Below are 18,960 nucleotides of genomic sequence, written 5' to 3' on the forward strand. Positions count from 1 at the left end.
CAGTTTTACTCTGTCACTTCTTTATAGTTCCAGAGATGTTTCCCTTATTAGGACAACAAATAATTCAGGTAATATGGAGATGTCATGCTAAAAGTCTCTGAGTAGGTGACCCCATTTCTCCCACAACAATGCAGAGTCAGTCAAACTTAAATTCATATCTGTAAGGTGTTTTCACTCGACAGTCTGCTTTGCTTATCTCTTTATTGAGATAGGAAGATGCTACTAAAAATGGGACTAAATTCACCACTCAAAATGTTGTGAAATCAGCATTCCAAGTTATAGAAGAAATTTCTTTCAATTTGCCCAAACACATTTCACTTCCAAATTCCTACTGTTCTTCCGTTACCCTGTCATCTCTTATTCCACTATGAGCCATGCTCCGATCTACAGGTGTGTAGTAAGGTATGTATATATGGATGGATGTTAAAGGCTATTTTCAATTCTGGGTTTGTATTCTAATACTAAAGTAAAAATCGTTCTTAATCAATGAAATATGAGTTACTTTGATGGAGAAAGGTTCCACCATAAACCAAAGTCTAACACACATCATTAAAGCTTCAGTATGTTTTTACTAATTCCACACAAGAGGATTACAGATGTCCTGCTAGCTACCATTTCCTGGTAAGCAATCTGAATGGCTTCCAGGAAATTGCTAATGACCTCCATTTTACTTAAAATCTAGGCTGCAATTAGTAATAGTTTTGCTTCTCCATGCTGGTTATAATGTTTATTTTCATCACAGCAATCAGGAAGAAAAAAGTGGAATCTCTTGTTTTTGAATTATATCAAAATGTATTCTCTTTTATTTCGGTATGTCACCAAATACACTAATACATATTTAATGTAATCATAATTGTGTAAGAATACTTTGGATCTTTTTTACTTGTAACCGATTTTGCCTCCTTTCCCACTCCAGGCTGCAGCTATTGCTAAAATTAGCATTTTAAAATGGAATCAATAGAAATACTTTGTAATTGTTGACTATTTTTATATATAACAGCATTTTATAAAACTGAAAATTTTAAAGCTAGATATGATTTTAAAGTAAAGTTCTATGATTTCAATCACAGAAAATAATAAAAAGAGTTTCAGATTTTTATTCAATGAATTTAAGACATGATTATGTGGTCAATGTAATAATAACAAAAAACAACTTTATCCAGTGTTATATTTATAACCAGAATTTGTTACTAAACTTCAATATTTTCTTTTATGTAAACATTGATTTTGCTAATTAGATCCAACTGATCTTTTCCCCAACATATCGATTTCTTTTAATCCCAACAGTTAACGGTGATTCTACTGTATCATAATACTTTAGACCTTAATCATATAGTAGTAATTTTTACCAGTAGCTTTTGTTTGAATTTTAATTAAGAAGACCTCGTGTCTCCAAACCCAAGTGGGGAGAGGTTTTAATTGCTTGTACGAATATCACACAGACTTCAAAAGAAGTAAAAGATGTTTATGACAGAGTACAAAGAAAAGCTTTGAAATGTTTACATTCGTGCAAAGTAGCATAATTTTAAAAACTATGGGTATTGCTGTTATAATGCATACATATCTGTAAAACTAGATGTGATATGCATTTACTGTTAGTAAAAGGAGTTCATGGGTTCAGAAATAATAACTCACTATTGATTACAACACGACCAAAAGACTATGCGAAATGGGCTAAACATGCTATTCTGAGGGAATATTAAGTTTTCACCTTAGTAATTGACTATGTGATTGAAAGTAGTACCTTTTCTTTTCTGGATATTGGGGTTCCTACATGGAAAATAAGTGGTTTGATTGCATTATATGCAAAGCTTCTTCAGTTCTCATCTTCTGAGATTCTATGATTCTAGATGTTACTCTGAAGTTCTACAATTACAAAAGTTTATACAGAAAATAGTGACACTCTACCACATCATTTCATACAAACAGGAAAGTTAAGAAAATTACATGTGCGCCCAACCCCTTTCACGAGCTGGCCTTTAGAGCAATACAGCATTTGTCTTAGAAATAACAATTTAAAATTTTCAAAATACATGGGATCTAAACATTGATAGATTGCTGTTGCAACCCTTTTTCCTATGCGGCAGGAAGAATCACTAGGTATGTGAACTTTGCTGACTTTATAGAAGTTGAAAAGTGGCAGATGATTCGCCTCTAAACACTTCCAGATTTTTTCAAGTTCCCTCAGATGAAGAAATTACTGTAAAGTTTATAAATGGAAATTCAAGAAAAATTCATTTATAAATGAATACATAAAGTGTACAGTGATAGCTCTTGGCAAACCACTTTAGTCCTTCTATGATTGCCTACAACCAAAACCACAAGTAACTGTGAATTACTATCCTAAAAAACAGAATTTTCGGTAGAAAGGACAATGTATGGAATGAGTACAGAATACTTAGATATGGTTTAGGCACTTACTAGAAAAGTGAGAAAAACTAGGAAAGAGAATTGGCATTTAAGATGGTAACTTGGGATGCAGAACACTGATTCTATGGGAATGCTGTGAGATCCATTCTGACCCTTCGGTGATAACAGCGCTGCTTAAGTTACTTCAAGAATAACCTGTACTATTTGATCTTCAAAAATCTATCATGCACTGAAAAAAAAAAAACCCATGACTTTTGTGTTCCTGTGCTCTTTTCCAGAGATTTATGTTTGCAATCAAAACTAAAAATGAAAACAGGCTCTCACTGGCACAGTGGCAATATTATAATAAATTCATATTTTTAATTCAGTATTTGTGCCAAGCACAACTGTAATATGCTTGTACTGTTTGATGTAACACAGTTCCTAATTTCACTTCTCTTAATAACAACCCTGATGAAGTAACAGGGAGTAATGCTTAAACCCTTGAATAGTGAAGTACGGCAGGAACACTGGGGCTCTAGAACAAACCTCTTAGACATATTAGTTGAATAACTATAATAAGCAATTGTTTCTCAATAGTGGCTTTGAAAAACATTGGGAATCATTTGTAGAACTTTCCATTAAAAGCATTTTTCTAATCCACTTTTTTCCTATCAGAGACTGGCACTTTTCTAAGCTGCGGCAGAGTATACCTACAAGCACATCTACCTTAATCGCTAAAAGTAAATATTGCAACAATTAATCATAAATGACCAAGGAGGGAAAACACTATTTTCCTTATTTGGTTTATATCACATAATTATTTTTTTGTCTCTCGTATCATCTGTGTGCTTGACAAACACAAGCACAAACAGTTTGTGCTAACTCAAACAACCAACATTACTGTTTCTCTGGCACACTGCCCAGGGAGGCGCCTTCACACCAAGGAGATGCCAGCCACAGCATAGAGGGCCATGTGTGCAAAACAGGGAAGCTGGCTAAGATTCTCTTACATAAACCACAGAAGATTAGGTTTATCCATGGAGGCAGAGGCTGATTCCCTAACGCTCTAGATTTCATTTGGTTTGTCACCATTGCATTTAGAAATGTTTCATAACCACAGCTATCCTGGCATCCTCACTTTTTGGTACAACTCAAATATACATATAAATGGGTTATGGACCCTATCAGTAATTCTGTCTTATCTTCTGTCCTTCCACCATATGATTCTCCCCTCTCCCACATTCAGGTGTATATCAAGATAAACGCTTCTACAGAGAGAGACTGTATTACCTATACCCCTTCCTGCTTTGTGATACTGCTTCACTTACATAAAAAAGGGTAAAAGGGCAACTGTTTTGGTTGTTTGTATATTGTGGGAGGGAGGAACAGCCCAAGTCTATCTTCCCCTTTTCTCCCCTGCAGAAGTATAAGATTCTGAGGAGGTTGAGAATTACTCCATATTACATTAAACAGAGGCCTTAGAGGCAGGACTCAAAACCTGCCTCCACAACTCTTGAGTGACCCCACACAAGCCACTTAATTTCTCTCAGTCTCATTTTACTCATATGTAAAATCAATATAATAATATTTTCCTCAATAGATTGTTATAAGAATCAAATAAAATAATATAGATGTTTAGTACTTTGTTTCCTTTATAAACAATAAAGCATCTTACAAAAGTACTTATGATATTATTTCTTGCAAGAAAATAGATAATATCTTAAAGATTAGTCTTGTAATTAAGAAAATATCGTAAACACTGGTATTACTTTTGAAGAAACTTTAGGAGGTCATGAAGATAACATTTCACCGGAGTAGGAATACCCTCTAATATCCTCTACAACATCTCCATTTAAAATTTTCCACAGCCAAATTTCCAGATGTTATTTTATTAATTCATCCATTCATACAACAAATATTTCTTGAACACCTAGTGTATTTGACGTACTCTCTCTTAATGCAGTCCAGCTGTATCAGGTCAGATAGCCATTAATTGTTCCTAAGTTCTTTTGTACATTGAGAATAATTTCCCTATGTCCTTAACCCCCTAAAACCCAAAACAAATCTTAATCTCTTCTATTCAACAAAACTTCAACCACCAACTTATACTAGGCCAAACTTCCCTAGATCTTTAATTACTAGTCATATTAAATGTTCAAGACTTGTCACCATTTCAGCACTTTTGATAAATCCTAATTTGAAAACAGATCCCTTAAAAATATGGCACCCCAATTAGAACACAATACTTCAGATATGACCAAAGCAAAATTCTAATCATTTTATGTTATATTTCATTTAAGCTCTTAATAATAGTTATTTAGCAATACTTGTAATGATGTTAACCTGGTTTGAACATTGCTTTGAGATTACTGCTATTAAATTTATGTCATTTATAGTACTCTATCCTCAATAAATGCTGCTACTAGAAAGGAGGCTACTTATGGAAACGTGGTGGGTTAGGGATGGGATTTTCTTTTCTTTTCTTTTTCTTTTTTTTTAGTATTTTATTTATTTATTTGACAGAGAGAGAGAGAGCACAAGCAGGGGGAACAGCAGAGGGAGAGGGAGAGGCAGGCTGCCCACTGAGCAGGGAGCCCCATGAGGGGCTGGATCCAAGGGCCCTGGGATCATGTCCTGAGCGGAAGGAAGACACTTAACTGACTGAGCCACCCAGGCGCCCCAGGATGGGATTTTCTTTTAAAAAAATATTAGACAAGACCCAGATACAGACCACTGAAAATCTATGATTCAGTGTTTTTCAAACTTCAGCAATATTCCAACTTCTATTGAAAGATTTCAGAAATATTGCTTTGCTTCATTTAGACATTAAAATTTTAATTTGAAAGCTATTTTTTTTGAAGATTTTATATATTTATTTGAGAGACAGAGAGTGCACAAGTGAGGGGAGGAGCACAGGAGGAGGTACAAGCAGACTCCATGCTGAGCGCAGAGCCCAATGCAGCACTCAATCCCACAACCCCTAGATCATGACCTGAGCGGAAATCAAGAGTCAAACACTCAACAGACTGAGCCACCAGATGCCCAGCAGTTTTTTTTTTTTTAAGTAGACTCTAAAGAGATTATCAACGTATTGTTTCTAAATATGTGGTACTATTAAGCTCACTGGGTTTAAGATTCATTTTTTAATACTGCTCTTAACCATTCTAATGCCAACACTTTAATTCTCCTTCAGGCACCTAACCCACCACATAGAATTTTTCAATGGTAGTAATGAAAGCTATGTTTCCTCCCTTCCCCAGCTTCATTCTACTCTTGAATCCAAAAGATGTAAATTTAAGGATATATAAACATAAGATTGGTTAGAAAATAATATAAATATTGACTATTTAGAAAATTATGACTATGAGAATTCTAAAAGCTCAAATTTATGGGATGCATAAAGCTATTTCTACAAATACATTCATGGCCAAAGTACCTTTGTTATTTAAAAAACAATGTTTAAAATGAAGTATTCAATTTAGGAACTTAGAGGGTATCAGAAACAAACAAAAGAAAAAGTATAAGGAAAATAAGCAAAAGAGACATAATATAGGTAAAAGCAAGATGAAGTAGATGGCATTCTGAAAAACAGTAGATTGAGAAATAAATCTCAAAATTGGATACTTACAGGGGGGTTGGGAGGAGAGATAAATAGAAAAACTACTAGCAAGTAAAATTGAGGGACAAAAGGGACAGAACACAAATATGCAAAATTTAAAATGGAATATATAACAGCAAATAAAAAACTTTAAGTGATCTTGTACTTTAAATCAGTATTAATATATTTGAAAATTTCAGTGAAACATACAATTTTCTAGAAAACTTTTTTTCCTAGAAAAAATGACATAAAGGGAAATAGAAAATATAAAAAGAAAAAAAAAACAATTGTCACCAAAGAAAACTCTAGGCCTAGATGTTGTACGAGTATATTGTTTCAGAATTTCAAGGAGTAAGTAATTCTCATGCTATCTATTCACTACTTTACATAGCCTAGGAAAGGGGGGAAAGCTTTCCAATTCAACCATGAACTCTGGTACTAAAAATTAACAAAGATAGTACAAATAAAGAAAAACACAAACTAATCTCATTTATTATTACAGACACAAAAATAACAACTGTAATAGGAGCAAATAAAATTATTCGGTACATTAAAATAACACTACACCATGACTAATCAGGGTTTATTTCATCAGTAAATTTGGGAAACAAAACCAATAAGAGACGCCATAAAAAAATGTAATTTCTCATAGTAACTCCTTATAAATTATGACTAGAATTTTTTTTAAAAATAAAGAATGTCTTAAATATCTTAATACTTAGTGGTGAAATGTTAAAAACAATTCCATAAATTAAAAACTGCACAAAATACCTGCCATCATGTGTATTACTTAATATCATTCTTGATATTCTAGACAGTGTAATATGAGAAGGGATGAAAAAAAGGGACATATAACTGCCAAAAAGGAGAAAACATATCAGCTGAAATATGACTAGAGCTAATAAGTTCAATAAAGAGGAAAGTTATAAAATGAACCAGCAAAATTTACTAGCATCCCTAAATATGGTAACAAAAAGAAAACAGAATGAAGAATATCTCATCCACAAGAGCAAGCAAAAATATTAAATATTATAGCAAAAACGTCAAAAGAAACATGCAGAATCTATATTTAAAAAACAAATCATTGTTGAGGGACATAAAAGAACAAACAATTTTGAATGAAAAGATTCAATACTAAAAAGATGTCAGTTCACCCTATAGCTTCATATACATATGATATAACCTTTCCAAAAATGTTTTGGGATTTTAATTGACAATTAAATTGAAATAAGCCTAAAATAAACTTTAGAGAAGTATGTAAACACCTTAAAGAAAATTATGAATGTGGTCTTACAATATTTACTTTTCAAAGATACTATAAAGCTACAGTGATTAATATAGCACAATACTAATAAAAGTTTAGATAGATCAATACGCTAGAACCGAAAACTGAGAACTGGTTTCAAATACACAATCAGCATGATAAAAGATGTTCTTTTCAAGTCAGAAGATATAAGATGGGTTATTTAATAAATAATACAGAGATATTTGGTTAACAGCTTAAGAAAAAAATTAAGTTGTATCTCTAGTTGAAATTACACACCAAAATGTACTCAAGAGGAATTAAAGAGTTAAATGAATAAAAATATAGTCAAATAATTGGAACAAAATATAGCAGAATGGGGGAAGCTTTTCTAAATAAACCCCCAACATTAAGGAGCATTAAAAGGGAGGGAAAGATTTGACAACAAAAACCATAAAGTAGAAGAAAATGATAAAATGTAACATCTTTGACTGATAAAGGTTAATACTATTAAAATATACAGTAGGAGTCCTACAAAACCATAAGAACTAGACAAATCTTTTAAAGGAAAAATGGACAAACAAGATAAATAGGCAATTCACAAAGGAAGAGACATTTAATACAAGTAAATTTATGTCAAACGCTTCATTCTCAATAATAACCAAAGAAATTCAAATTAAATCAGCAGTAGTGTATCCTTTTCCCCTATCAAAACCAACAAGAAATTTTTAAAGTAATAATACTTGTCATTGAGGGCAAGAGGATACTTGGCAGATACTGTTGGTAAGAGCGGCACACCGTACCCTTTCTGCTGGGTAGTTTGGCAGTATGAGTCCAGACTTTTTAAAAAAGAACACATGTTTTGACCCAGGAATCACTTTTTAGGAATATATCCTAAGAAAAAAACCACTAATTAATACTGAAAATTATTGAAAAATTATCCATATTCAAATTTTTCTTTATCATGACAAATAATGTTGAATAAAAGACTCAGTTGAATTATGAGAACTTCACTTTATGCAATATTTTCTGTAAATAAAAATAGCATTTTAGATGAATTAATCACAGAGAAATTCACAATATATCATTAAGTGGAAAAAATAGATTATAAAACGATGGGAAAAGGATGATTCTAATTTTAAGGAAAAAAATTTAACAAGCATATATATTAATTAACAATGGAAAGGACATATAACATAATAAAGGTAGAATTAATTAATTAATTTTATTTTGTATTTCTATATTTTTTACAATAAATATGTAATCAGGGAATTTGTTGTAAATTCACTTACAACATTTTGTAATGAGGGAAAAATAAACAGAGGTATTAAAAATGCACAGTGCTTGAGATATAAAATACTGAAAACCCACAGTAGTATATATTTCTTGAGGACAGTATTTAAATCACTTTAAAATTTCAGAGTAATTATAACTAATTTAGGTGGATAACAACTAACTGGCCTGATCTCACCTAGACTAAAAATTCATGTTTTTACCAAAACCACTTAGCAGTGGTTGTATCAGGCTATCTGAATACAACTTAAACTAAATTTTATTTCAGTTCTTATTATACTATTGACATGTTTTCTGTATAATACAGTGACAAAATACTAGGTTGTAAAAAGAGACAATTATGTAAAATAAATCAAAACGAAAAATTTAGTAAGAATCTTACCTCCTATGCTTATAAAACCGAGCAGCACACAAATGAAAGTTCACATATCACATAAAGAATCCAGAAAAAAAGTTAAAGAATTTGAAAAGCCCAATTTTGTGTGTGTTTTTGCTTTCAAGATTTAGACATTTTGACCATCTCAGGCTAGAACAGTTTTCCATTATAAATGCATAATCAGAATGAAAAATAAAGAAAGATGGAAAAGGGGTCAAGAAGGAGGAGATAACCCAAAGCATAAAAACTTGATGCTGAATCATAACATAATAAAATGTTAGCTTCCACATTGCTCAGAAAAAGCAAGACCCCCATCATTCATGCTGGCAAAAGCTTGCCTTTGCATAAACCATTTCTGTTCTCACTGTTGTAAAACCAATGACTCTGGAAAGGATAGAAAACACAGAATGACGTGCAAAGTAGCACACAACATGTTATTGCAGCTGGATAGAGAATATGTCACTAATGACTTTCTTTCTACCCGTCAGTTATAAGTTAAGTTTTTTTTTTCCCCCAAAATAGCAAATGGCCTTTATGAGTATAGTACAGAAGCAGTGAAATTCAAAATAATATTCAATTTCCACTTAATTTTAATACTGTATTAGTTAATGGAATGAGTTATTAATCATTCCTGGGAAAGAGATGACTTCCTTTTGTCTTCATCTGAATTGAACACAACATGCCTGAACACTAGACAATTTTCTGTAATAAATTAAAAATAACATTTTCACCAGATAGTTACTGCCAGATGTTTATCTTAAATGAGACATTATCGATGGCCAATAAGAAGATTCACCTAAAGTTGTTTGATAACTTCAGAAAACTAATGTAAATTCCCAAATTGTTAGTGCAAATCAGAGTGACGACTGTCTGTAAGAGACAACTGGTAGAATTAATGACCATGGGTTCTACTCATGATACCAAAACTAGTAATGCAGTACTCCTCCACAAAAGCATCAACAAGAGAGATTCAGGGAAGAAGAACCTCCTGACTGACATAGAAACTTAATTCTTAACATGTTTCAAACTAATAGCATCAATCACACATCTTCAGAACTAAAGATGCTCATCCTCATCAAGGTCAGAGGTCATGAAAAGTTAAATCCTATGAAATCTGCTTGAAATTAATCAATCTATGATCCTATGGGTATGTTAATAGAAAATAGTGACCACCATTTATCCTCATGAGTGTTTTCTAAGTGCCAGCAACTGTTCCAAGCTTTACTTGTATTAATCCTCTTAATGAGCCTATGAGATAGAAACTCTTACTCCCCCATTTTAGATACAAGGAATTCGAAACACAGAAAAGTTCAGTGACTTGCCCAAAGTCATTCAGCTAGTAAGTGATAGAGCCAGGACTTGAAAAAGATAACCAAGCCTCAGAATCTACCCATAAACCATTACGTACAACACATTCCATAAACTCTTTTTATAGATGCTACCCTTGACCCTTTTGGACCAGAAGAAATTCAAATTAATGATTTGGATTCATAAATTAAGCCATTATTATGATTTCAAGAGGAAAGACTAAAATTATCTTTAACTAATTTTGTTCTTCATCTTTTGACATTTGTTTCTTTTTGATACCTTTCTGTTGAGTAAATTAATGAAGCAATTTATCTTATAATTTATATGTTTATAGACTAATAAAAAGAGAAGGCAAAAATTTCATTCTGTAAACATTATAAAGAATAAAAGTTCAAGGCCACACTATATATTTACCTTCTCATTTATAAACAAATATTAGAGGTAAGAATTTAACGTTAGGGTACAGAGATCAGCAAGCATGTTGTTATACAAAGTAACATTCTCTACACTGATATGTTTGATATTTCATATATTGTACCTTTAATTTCTCCAAGAAGTTCACTGGTATTTAGTCTTTCCATTTTTTCCTTCCAATCTTTTGAAAGTAGTTTTTCCATGCAGGAGGAATCTATTAGAGTAAAAAAGTAAGTATTAAAAATATTACATATGTATTTTTTTAAGTGTTAAAATATTACAAATCCAAAAAGCCAGTTTATGGAGAAATTCTCTCATTTAAAAAATCATCAAAGCTATTTTTCATTGTTGTTTTAACCCTAGGATACAGACAATTATATTACTGTATCTATCACAAAATACCACAACTAAATTTATTTTTACCAGAAGATTATTTGAACTAGTCCCAGGAAAAAAGATAATGCATAATAATTTTATCTTGGTATTATAAATATAATTCTATTAATATTCAGTCAGCATTTATCATTTCTTAGACTGATAGGACAGAAAAGAGGGCTCTTTCCTATGATAGGTTTAAGTTTAGATGTTGTTCCTTTTAATCCAGGTGATATATTTTTTAAGTCTAAGCAAAATTCATGTGCTCTTCAGGAAGAATGACAAATCTTCAAGGGAGAAGAAATCAACCAGAGTGTAACCACTTAGTCCTTTAAAAAAGAAAAAAAAATATGGCAATTTTTGCAAAGTACCCATTTAGAGAAAAACCCAAAGAAAAAAAAGTCAAGATGTTCTCTGTCCCTCAGTAATAAAAACTACTAGAACTTTTCTCTTATATAGAAAGAGATATATATTCTCATAAAGGAAGTACTCAGTTAAACACTATTTGCCCTACTGCATATCTAAATAACATACTAGATTATAGGAGTGATTATATTTGTTTCTATAAAGATTCATAAAGATTACAGAAATTTAAATTTTAGAATGTCCTAATAATTAGCAAAATTTTCTCAATGAGTTATTTTTTCTCTCTATTCAAATGGGTTTGCAACTACAGCTACTGCTTACAACTATTTATATATATCTTTTAAGCTTCAAATCTTAATAGGCCATGTTTCCAAAAGGGCATGCAGATTTAAATACTAAATCCTCAGTGCAAAGCACACTCCCATTAAACTTTAACATTCCAAGTGTCAAAATTCTGATAACTTCTTTTTAAAATTATATTTAAAATAGTGACTCCAAATCCAAATGCCTTTCCTCTCCCATATCAGTACCTATCTGTTTAGCATTTTCCCTTACATTTTTTTTCTCCAACTTCTAAATCCTCCTTGAATTTTTCAGAATGACAGTAAGGTCAAGATGGATCTAAAGGGTTTTAGAAACTAGATAAGCTTTAGAAAAAGACAGTGAGCCTTGGGTAAGAGATGAGAAGACCACTGCATCGTTAGAAAGTATTGGTGCAAACAATTAACATTTGTCCATGACATGATCAATCAATCAAGGAATGGATGGAATCCAGATCAGTGTGTCGTGAAATGGCTGATGAAGAACACCAACCGTACTAGCTCGCTATCACAGAAGCTAAAATTCGTTCTAAATAGAAGTCAGTTTGATTCTATTCAGTGAAAGCTCACCACCCATTCCCTTCCTTCTTCCCTCTATCTTTCCCACCTCCTTTTCTTCTATTCTTTCCTATTAATCGTTTTTTTAGGCTTCACCAAATGATCTACTACCATGATTAATAATCGGCTAGTGAGTGACCTTCCAAAAGGACCTATGTGCATATGCACACACCAGTTTGCATTTAATTTCCAAAATGGTCTCTTGCTACTTTTATTTTAAATTCAAAAACAAGGTATATACGTTGTTCTATACAAATTTTGTTTTTATGCTGAAGTAATAAAAATGATAATACTAAATTTGGGAGTTAAGAAGTAAATCCTCAAAGCCATAAATAACAGAGATTAGTTTTTCCCAAATCGGGTTTAAATTTCTGAGAGAGTGATATAACATCAGATCATGGATAAGAACAATCAACAAAATGTCAAGTTCCTATCCCGCCCAGTTCTGTTAGTGCTTTTTCTTTTTTAACCCTTTCATACATGTTGTAACATTGCACTAAACTGATAATCACGGATATAAATGCTAAAGTCTAATTTGTTTGGTTCAAATTTGAGTTGAGAGCATACATTATAATAGTAAAAAACAAAAGCCCAATTTACTAGTAATGATCACAAATTCAGAGCAAGTTCATAAACTAGGATTAGATACACACTAAATGTAAAACAGGCTAAAATATGTCTCTCGTTTCTATAAATAGACCTGAAATCTTTCAGAGCTCCAGGAAAAGAATGCTGAAGCTTCATGGGAGAAAAATAGAACTATATGGACAACAGGAACACACACTGCAAACATAAATCAGACCATGTGTACACAGCTTTGCATAAAAGCTACTCATTAATAAAATGGTTAATAACATCAAAGCATTTCACATTCCTATTAAAAAATTAATCCTCACCGTAATGCTGAGTTAATCTAGTTAATATGAGTTCCCATTTCAGTAGAAGAAACTGAGGGGAAAAAAATAAAGCAGCCTTTCCATGTCTATATTTGTAACTCATGAAACTATTTAGTAACAATCACTGATTGCCTTTAACTACAGGACAATAGAAGTCAGCCTTATCAATTTAATCTCAATTCTAAGAGATTTCAGGAAGATTCAAAACTCAGGAAGTCTCTTGACAAACTCTCAGCTTTCTCACCTAATTATCTGACTGCCAAACCTCAAAGGGCATGCCACAATTAGGATTAAGCATGCTCCATACTATAATGTAAAGCAAGTAAGAGGAGGGAAAAAAGGCCAGGAGATACAGATTGTTAACAAATACCACACAAGGGAAGGACACTACTGCCACCACTGAGAGGTTTCTGACTTGGAATGAGGAAATATGTAGCAGATAAAGTTGTAAATGAAAATTTACATTTTCAAATTTCCCACTCCGAAACAATACCCAGGTAAGGGCGCAAATTAAAAGTATGTAGTCATCCTCTACGTGGCACATTCTTCAACTACATTAACAAGACAATACCAGCTTTACGGAGGTAATTGATCAGATCAGACTTTACCCCATTCCAATCACTTACAAATGCAGAAACCAAAGAGGTCAGAATAAGTCAAGAAGCCCAGTTTGTATTAGGTACAGGGGAAGAATAAGACCACACAGACTGGCTTTAACTCAGTAGTCATGGAGGATTCCAAAAGGAATAAAAGGACTGAATATCACCTAGATATTCTTGGATTATTTGACACAGAAAAATATGTTTTAGACAACTGAGTTGAAAACAACTAATATACTTACAGTAGTTCTGCAGTTCTCAAAACATGAAACAATATATAGCATGTCTTACTTTGATTATTCAAATTTTACTATTTTGAGTTGTCTTCAGCTAAAAAATACGAGAGGAACTACATACTTTTTTGGAAATTAAGAGAAAGAACCACAACATTACAAAATTTTTAAAAAATGTCACCATGATATGTACATATTTAAAAGAATGTAAGCCATAATATTTCAGCATAAAAGTGGAAAATGCCAAAATTAATTCATCTTACTTTGAAAAAATTAGTGTCTATAAGCTAATACATATTCAGTGAAATGCAGGACTCTATTACATTTATCTTGTCTAATTTTTGTAAATAGTGTGATTAAAATAAGACTCAAAAATCAAAAGCTGGACTTCAATTCTTGCCTATACTTTAATCAAGGATGTAAAATTAATTTTCAGTCACATGGTTTTTGGTTTTTCTCTTTTTCTTTGCAATTTAAGTTTTTCAAGAAACTTTTTCTAAAGAAAAGTAAAAACACAATTCAGAAATAATTTTTAATACATATCCTACATAATAGATTGCAAAGCAACATTTCTGCTACGCAAGTATCTAGGTTTCAGGCTGGGTAAGTCAAGAATGCTTTATCATGCTAACAATTTCACCATACAAGAGAAATTTGAAGTGAGAGTATGTGAGATATTTATTTCCTAACCTGCTTGATGTATCTTAGGAACAATTTTAAATTATTTCTAGTTAAACAAAGCCACTGCAGTATTAACTCCTATTCTGCATAAAGTGAAGGTATTTAAAATGTGTCCAAGAGAGTAAATAAATAAATCACTGTTAAAACTAAAGCGTGGGTATTAAGGAAGGCACGTAATGCCTGGAGCATTGGGTGTTATTGCAAACAATGAATCATGGAACACTACATCAAAAACTAAGGATGTACTGTATGGTGACTATCATAATTTAAAAAAAAAACTAAAGCATGGGGGAATAGGAAAGAATAATGGGAAAAATTTTTAGGGCACAGGTACTTTAAAACAATTCGCCTGTGAGTAAACACTATTCCTTTTGCTTCAAAGTGATAGAGTTATAAATGCTAAAACATTAGAAACATGACATGAAAATACCTTTAAAATATTTTAGTGAGGAAGAACAATGACTGTTGCCCCAGTATGCAGATTTCCTCCTGCTTTATGAAGTCTTTTAAGAGAATATTAAATCAATTCCTTTCATTTTTACTGTAAAAATCATACATTTCAAATACAATAAATTTTCTATGTATTCAAGAACAATGATAACTTATCAAAAGTACCTTTGACCTTGGTTTACAAGGAGTTCTGACTACAGATATATTTATACTCCTGCTGATCATCCATCCCACATTTTTCATTAGGAAACAGAGACGCACATGCCAGTTACTGTACATTTTTCCACAGTGACAAGTGCTCCACAATACAGTGGGATAAAATTGGAGCTTGGAGAGCTTGAAGAGCACTCTTAAATTTTAATTAAAACCCTCCAAGCTCACTAAAAATAATTAGACACTAAAATGTGCCAGTTTTATTTTGAAGTCACTATAACGTACAAAGCACACTCCCTGACGACTGCTCGTGCTGTCCTTCTCTCTCTCCCTCTCTCCAATGAAACAACTGATTTTCCAAATACGAACAAGGGGGTATAAATAGAGGCTGTTTTCAGGCCTGCTCTTCATGCTGGGAAGCTGACAGAAAAGACAGCAGAATGGATTTTTCAGACTGCACCAGATGAACCTAGAATAACTTGCCTAACAGAGTTCGAATCACTGACAAACTCTAGATAAAATTCAGTCTGCAAGAAACACGAGTTATATCACTGATCTTTTTTGATCCAAAAGCCAAACCTTTAACCTCTTAAATGTTTTTGCTATCTTAAAATATCTCATACAATGCTATATTCCATCCTATTTTTAGCCAAGCAGCAAGAGAAAGCATGCCTTTCCCATACAGCAGGGCAATGATATAAACATCAACACAGATGCTCTGCCAGGAAGAGCTGGACTTCTCAAGCACTTGATCATTAAGGAATGCACCAACTGTTTGGGATAATCTCGTGCCAGCTCCCCTTTTGCTCCACACTCCCCTCTGGGAGTGGCCAATCTTGTCCTGGTCCTAATTTTTCATTTTACTCCTCCATAGCACCCCCATCCCCAAAAATATGAGAAATGGCATTTATGCCTAGCAATGAAAAAGCAGGCTCACTTCCCCAAACAGACCAAAACTTTAAAACAATTAACCCTCCCCTCTTCTTTCAGATAAATTACTAAGTATAAAATGCAATCTGTTTCCTTTGTTTATTCAATATGAACAATTTGTAAATGACTCAAGGATAAAATTCAGAAAATGTTGTGCTAAATTAGAACCATTATAAACATGCTAATGACTCAATGCTTGAGTAAAACATGCATGATCGGTGTGAAGAAATAGATTTAGTTCCTGTGAAATTCTGTTGTGCTGCCTTAAAATGATTTGGTCATTAAATCAGATATTTTTCCTTCCAGGAAAAAATGTTAATTCCACAGCCACTTTACTAGATAATATACTGTGAGTGTGTATGTATGCGTGTGTGTGTGTGTCAATGGGAGGTTTGGAAATGTCATTAGAACTGTTAGATGCAAGATTTTGGCATATTCATAAGGGAGAAAAAGATCCACACTTGAAACCTGGCAGAAATACACCTACAGACATCATCGCATTAGGTGCAATATTCTCTCTTTGCACTGTTTTTATCTACCAAAGTCTTTGATAATTTTTTATGGGAATCCCTTAAAATTGGCACTTAAGATACATTCATGGAAGTCACATTGTTCTATGCAGGTAAGAGGTGTATGTTTCATCTGCTTTCCAAGGTTGCTTAGCACCTAGAATAGTACCAGAGGGATCACTCAAAACCAAATTTCTCTCCCATATCCATCAAAGTACAACTACTTCCAATGCCAACACAGAAAAAAGGGAAACATCCGGCAGGTGATTCAGAGGCTCAAGCCTACTGCTGCAGCTGAAAGAAATTTCAGTGGTCACTAAGACCAACACCCTCATTTCAAAAATGAGAAAACAGAGTCAAGATAAGGAAGTCATTTGCCTTACCCAAGGTCAAACAATTGGTGACAGAGCCCTGACTCCAGTTCCATGCTGGTTTTACTGAAATGACTATTTAAATCAAATTTGAACATCAGTTTTATAGTCTCTACACCTTAGCATCAATTGTAAAAAATGAATAATTACATCTATTATTGTTTCAGACACAGAGGGAAGCATTCTAGTTCCTTGGGGAGGGGCACTACAAATTCAAGGTACTGCAGTGAAAAGTCAATAGTGTTCAAACAGCCAGTTCTCCCATACACACTCCATTATGCTGGTCTTCCTGTTCCTTCATATTGCCTTTTCCTTAATGCCTTATCTTGGTTTGAACTAAGAGCTTTCCTTTTCTGAATATCATCCACTAAGGAATAATTAAGATGCTGCTTAAAAACACTACTGAACTTAAAAAGTAATCCCTTCTATATTAGGTTCTATCTTCATATGCAAGAAGTAAATGTGCAGCCTGAGACCTTGGGTTTTCACGGTAGCTCATTGCCCACGATACCTTCAAATTTACTACAATTTTAACAAGTAAAAATGTTCCATTAGAAACTACAGCTATCCATATTAATAAAATTATTACTCATCATGACCTCCTCTCATGACCCTCCCTACGTTCTGCTGCACCGTTGCCAAAGGCTAAGGTATTCAAACCATACAACACGGGACACTATTCTTTGGCCTCTACAAACGTTTCATTCTTACATTTTCACTACTTATTTAACTGCTTTTTAGAAACTGTATTAGACTATGGAAACGATAACTTAGTGTCCTGTATTCTTTCTTTCAGTTTCTTTGGAGAAATGTTTCTGAATACCACTATCGTCCTGAAGGAGTTGTCAATCACAGAGCTCTACCGCCGGCCTCCTACTGCTCCTCCTAGTCACACAGAGAGTAATTTGACCCAATCAGAATTCTCGGCTGGAACTATGTGGAAAGGCTTTCTCTTAAGCTCAGGTTGGAAACTATAAACATGTGGGCCTGGGATTGTCATGCCCATCTTCTCTGGCACATGGAGAGAGCCTGTGTGAAATAAGAGTGAATGAAGTCAAAAATACAAAGAAAAACAGACAGGAAAGAAGATAAGATAAACAAAATCTTTACATCATGTTAGCATACTCATATCTAAGAAAGCAAAAGCCAAACGCTGTTCCTGAGCTTCTTGGTAATGTAAGCCAATAGAGTCCTATTTTTGCTTAGTTTGAGTTGGGCTTCTGCCCATTGCAACTTAAAAAAATAAATCTAAACAATATGAAAACCATAACAAAAACTGTCATACCTACTCAAATCTGTTATATTCCAAATTGTAACACACTGGAAATCACCAACACATTAACTTGTACTACCAGGTTAAAACATTTATTATGCAAATCTTAAAACAAACCTCTGCTTTATTGAACGATATGTAATGACTTTAAAGTAAACTGCTATAGGGGTACCTGGGTTATAGGGTACCTGGGCGGCTCAGTTGGTTAAGCATCTAACTCTTGATTTCGGCTCAGGTCATGATCTCAAAGTCGTGAGATCAAGGCCCTTTTGGAGCTCTGTCTTCAGTGAGGAGTCTGCTTGAGGATTTTCTCTCTCTCTCTCTCTCTGTCTTCCCCCTGCCCCTCCCCCACCTCTCTAAATAAATAAATAAATAAACAAATAAATAAAAGACAGCTGTTGTAGGACTGCTATTTACAATTATTTAGCTATCTAAATTAGGATTTTCTAAACAGGATGCCACCAAAAGGAAATATAGCAGATAAAGTGGAAGCTGGGGCTCATTAAAAACAAAAAACCCAAACCAAAACAAACAAACAAACAAAAAAAAACAATGAAAAAACTCCCATCTAAAATCAGCAAGCCCCAATTTCAGTTTTGTGTTCATCAAAATAGCTTCATGTTCTGGCTAATTGACTTTATATTTAATATTATACAATGAAA

The 18,960-nt window shown here is 33.2% G+C and overlaps 1 protein-coding gene across 16 annotated transcripts in view; it reads right to left on the reverse strand.

Moving 5' to 3' along the window:
- SOX6 (SRY-box transcription factor 6) overlaps positions 1-18,960 on the reverse strand; it is a 587,380-nt gene that overhangs the window by 244,246 nt on the left and 324,174 nt on the right. For all 16 annotated transcript variants that reach the window (XM_057317521.1, XM_057317512.1, XM_057317525.1 and 13 more), the window contains one exon: positions 10,709-10,798. In XM_057317521.1, coding sequence (XP_057173504.1) covers positions 10,709-10,798 — 90 coding nt within the window. The remainder of the gene's footprint in view (positions 1-10,708; positions 10,799-18,960) is intronic.

The sequence above is a fragment of the Ursus arctos genome, unplaced genomic scaffold (genome assembly GCF_023065955.2).
Source record: "Ursus arctos isolate Adak ecotype North America unplaced genomic scaffold, UrsArc2.0 scaffold_23, whole genome shotgun sequence".
NCBI classification, from domain to species: domain Eukaryota; kingdom Metazoa; phylum Chordata; class Mammalia; order Carnivora; family Ursidae; genus Ursus; species Ursus arctos.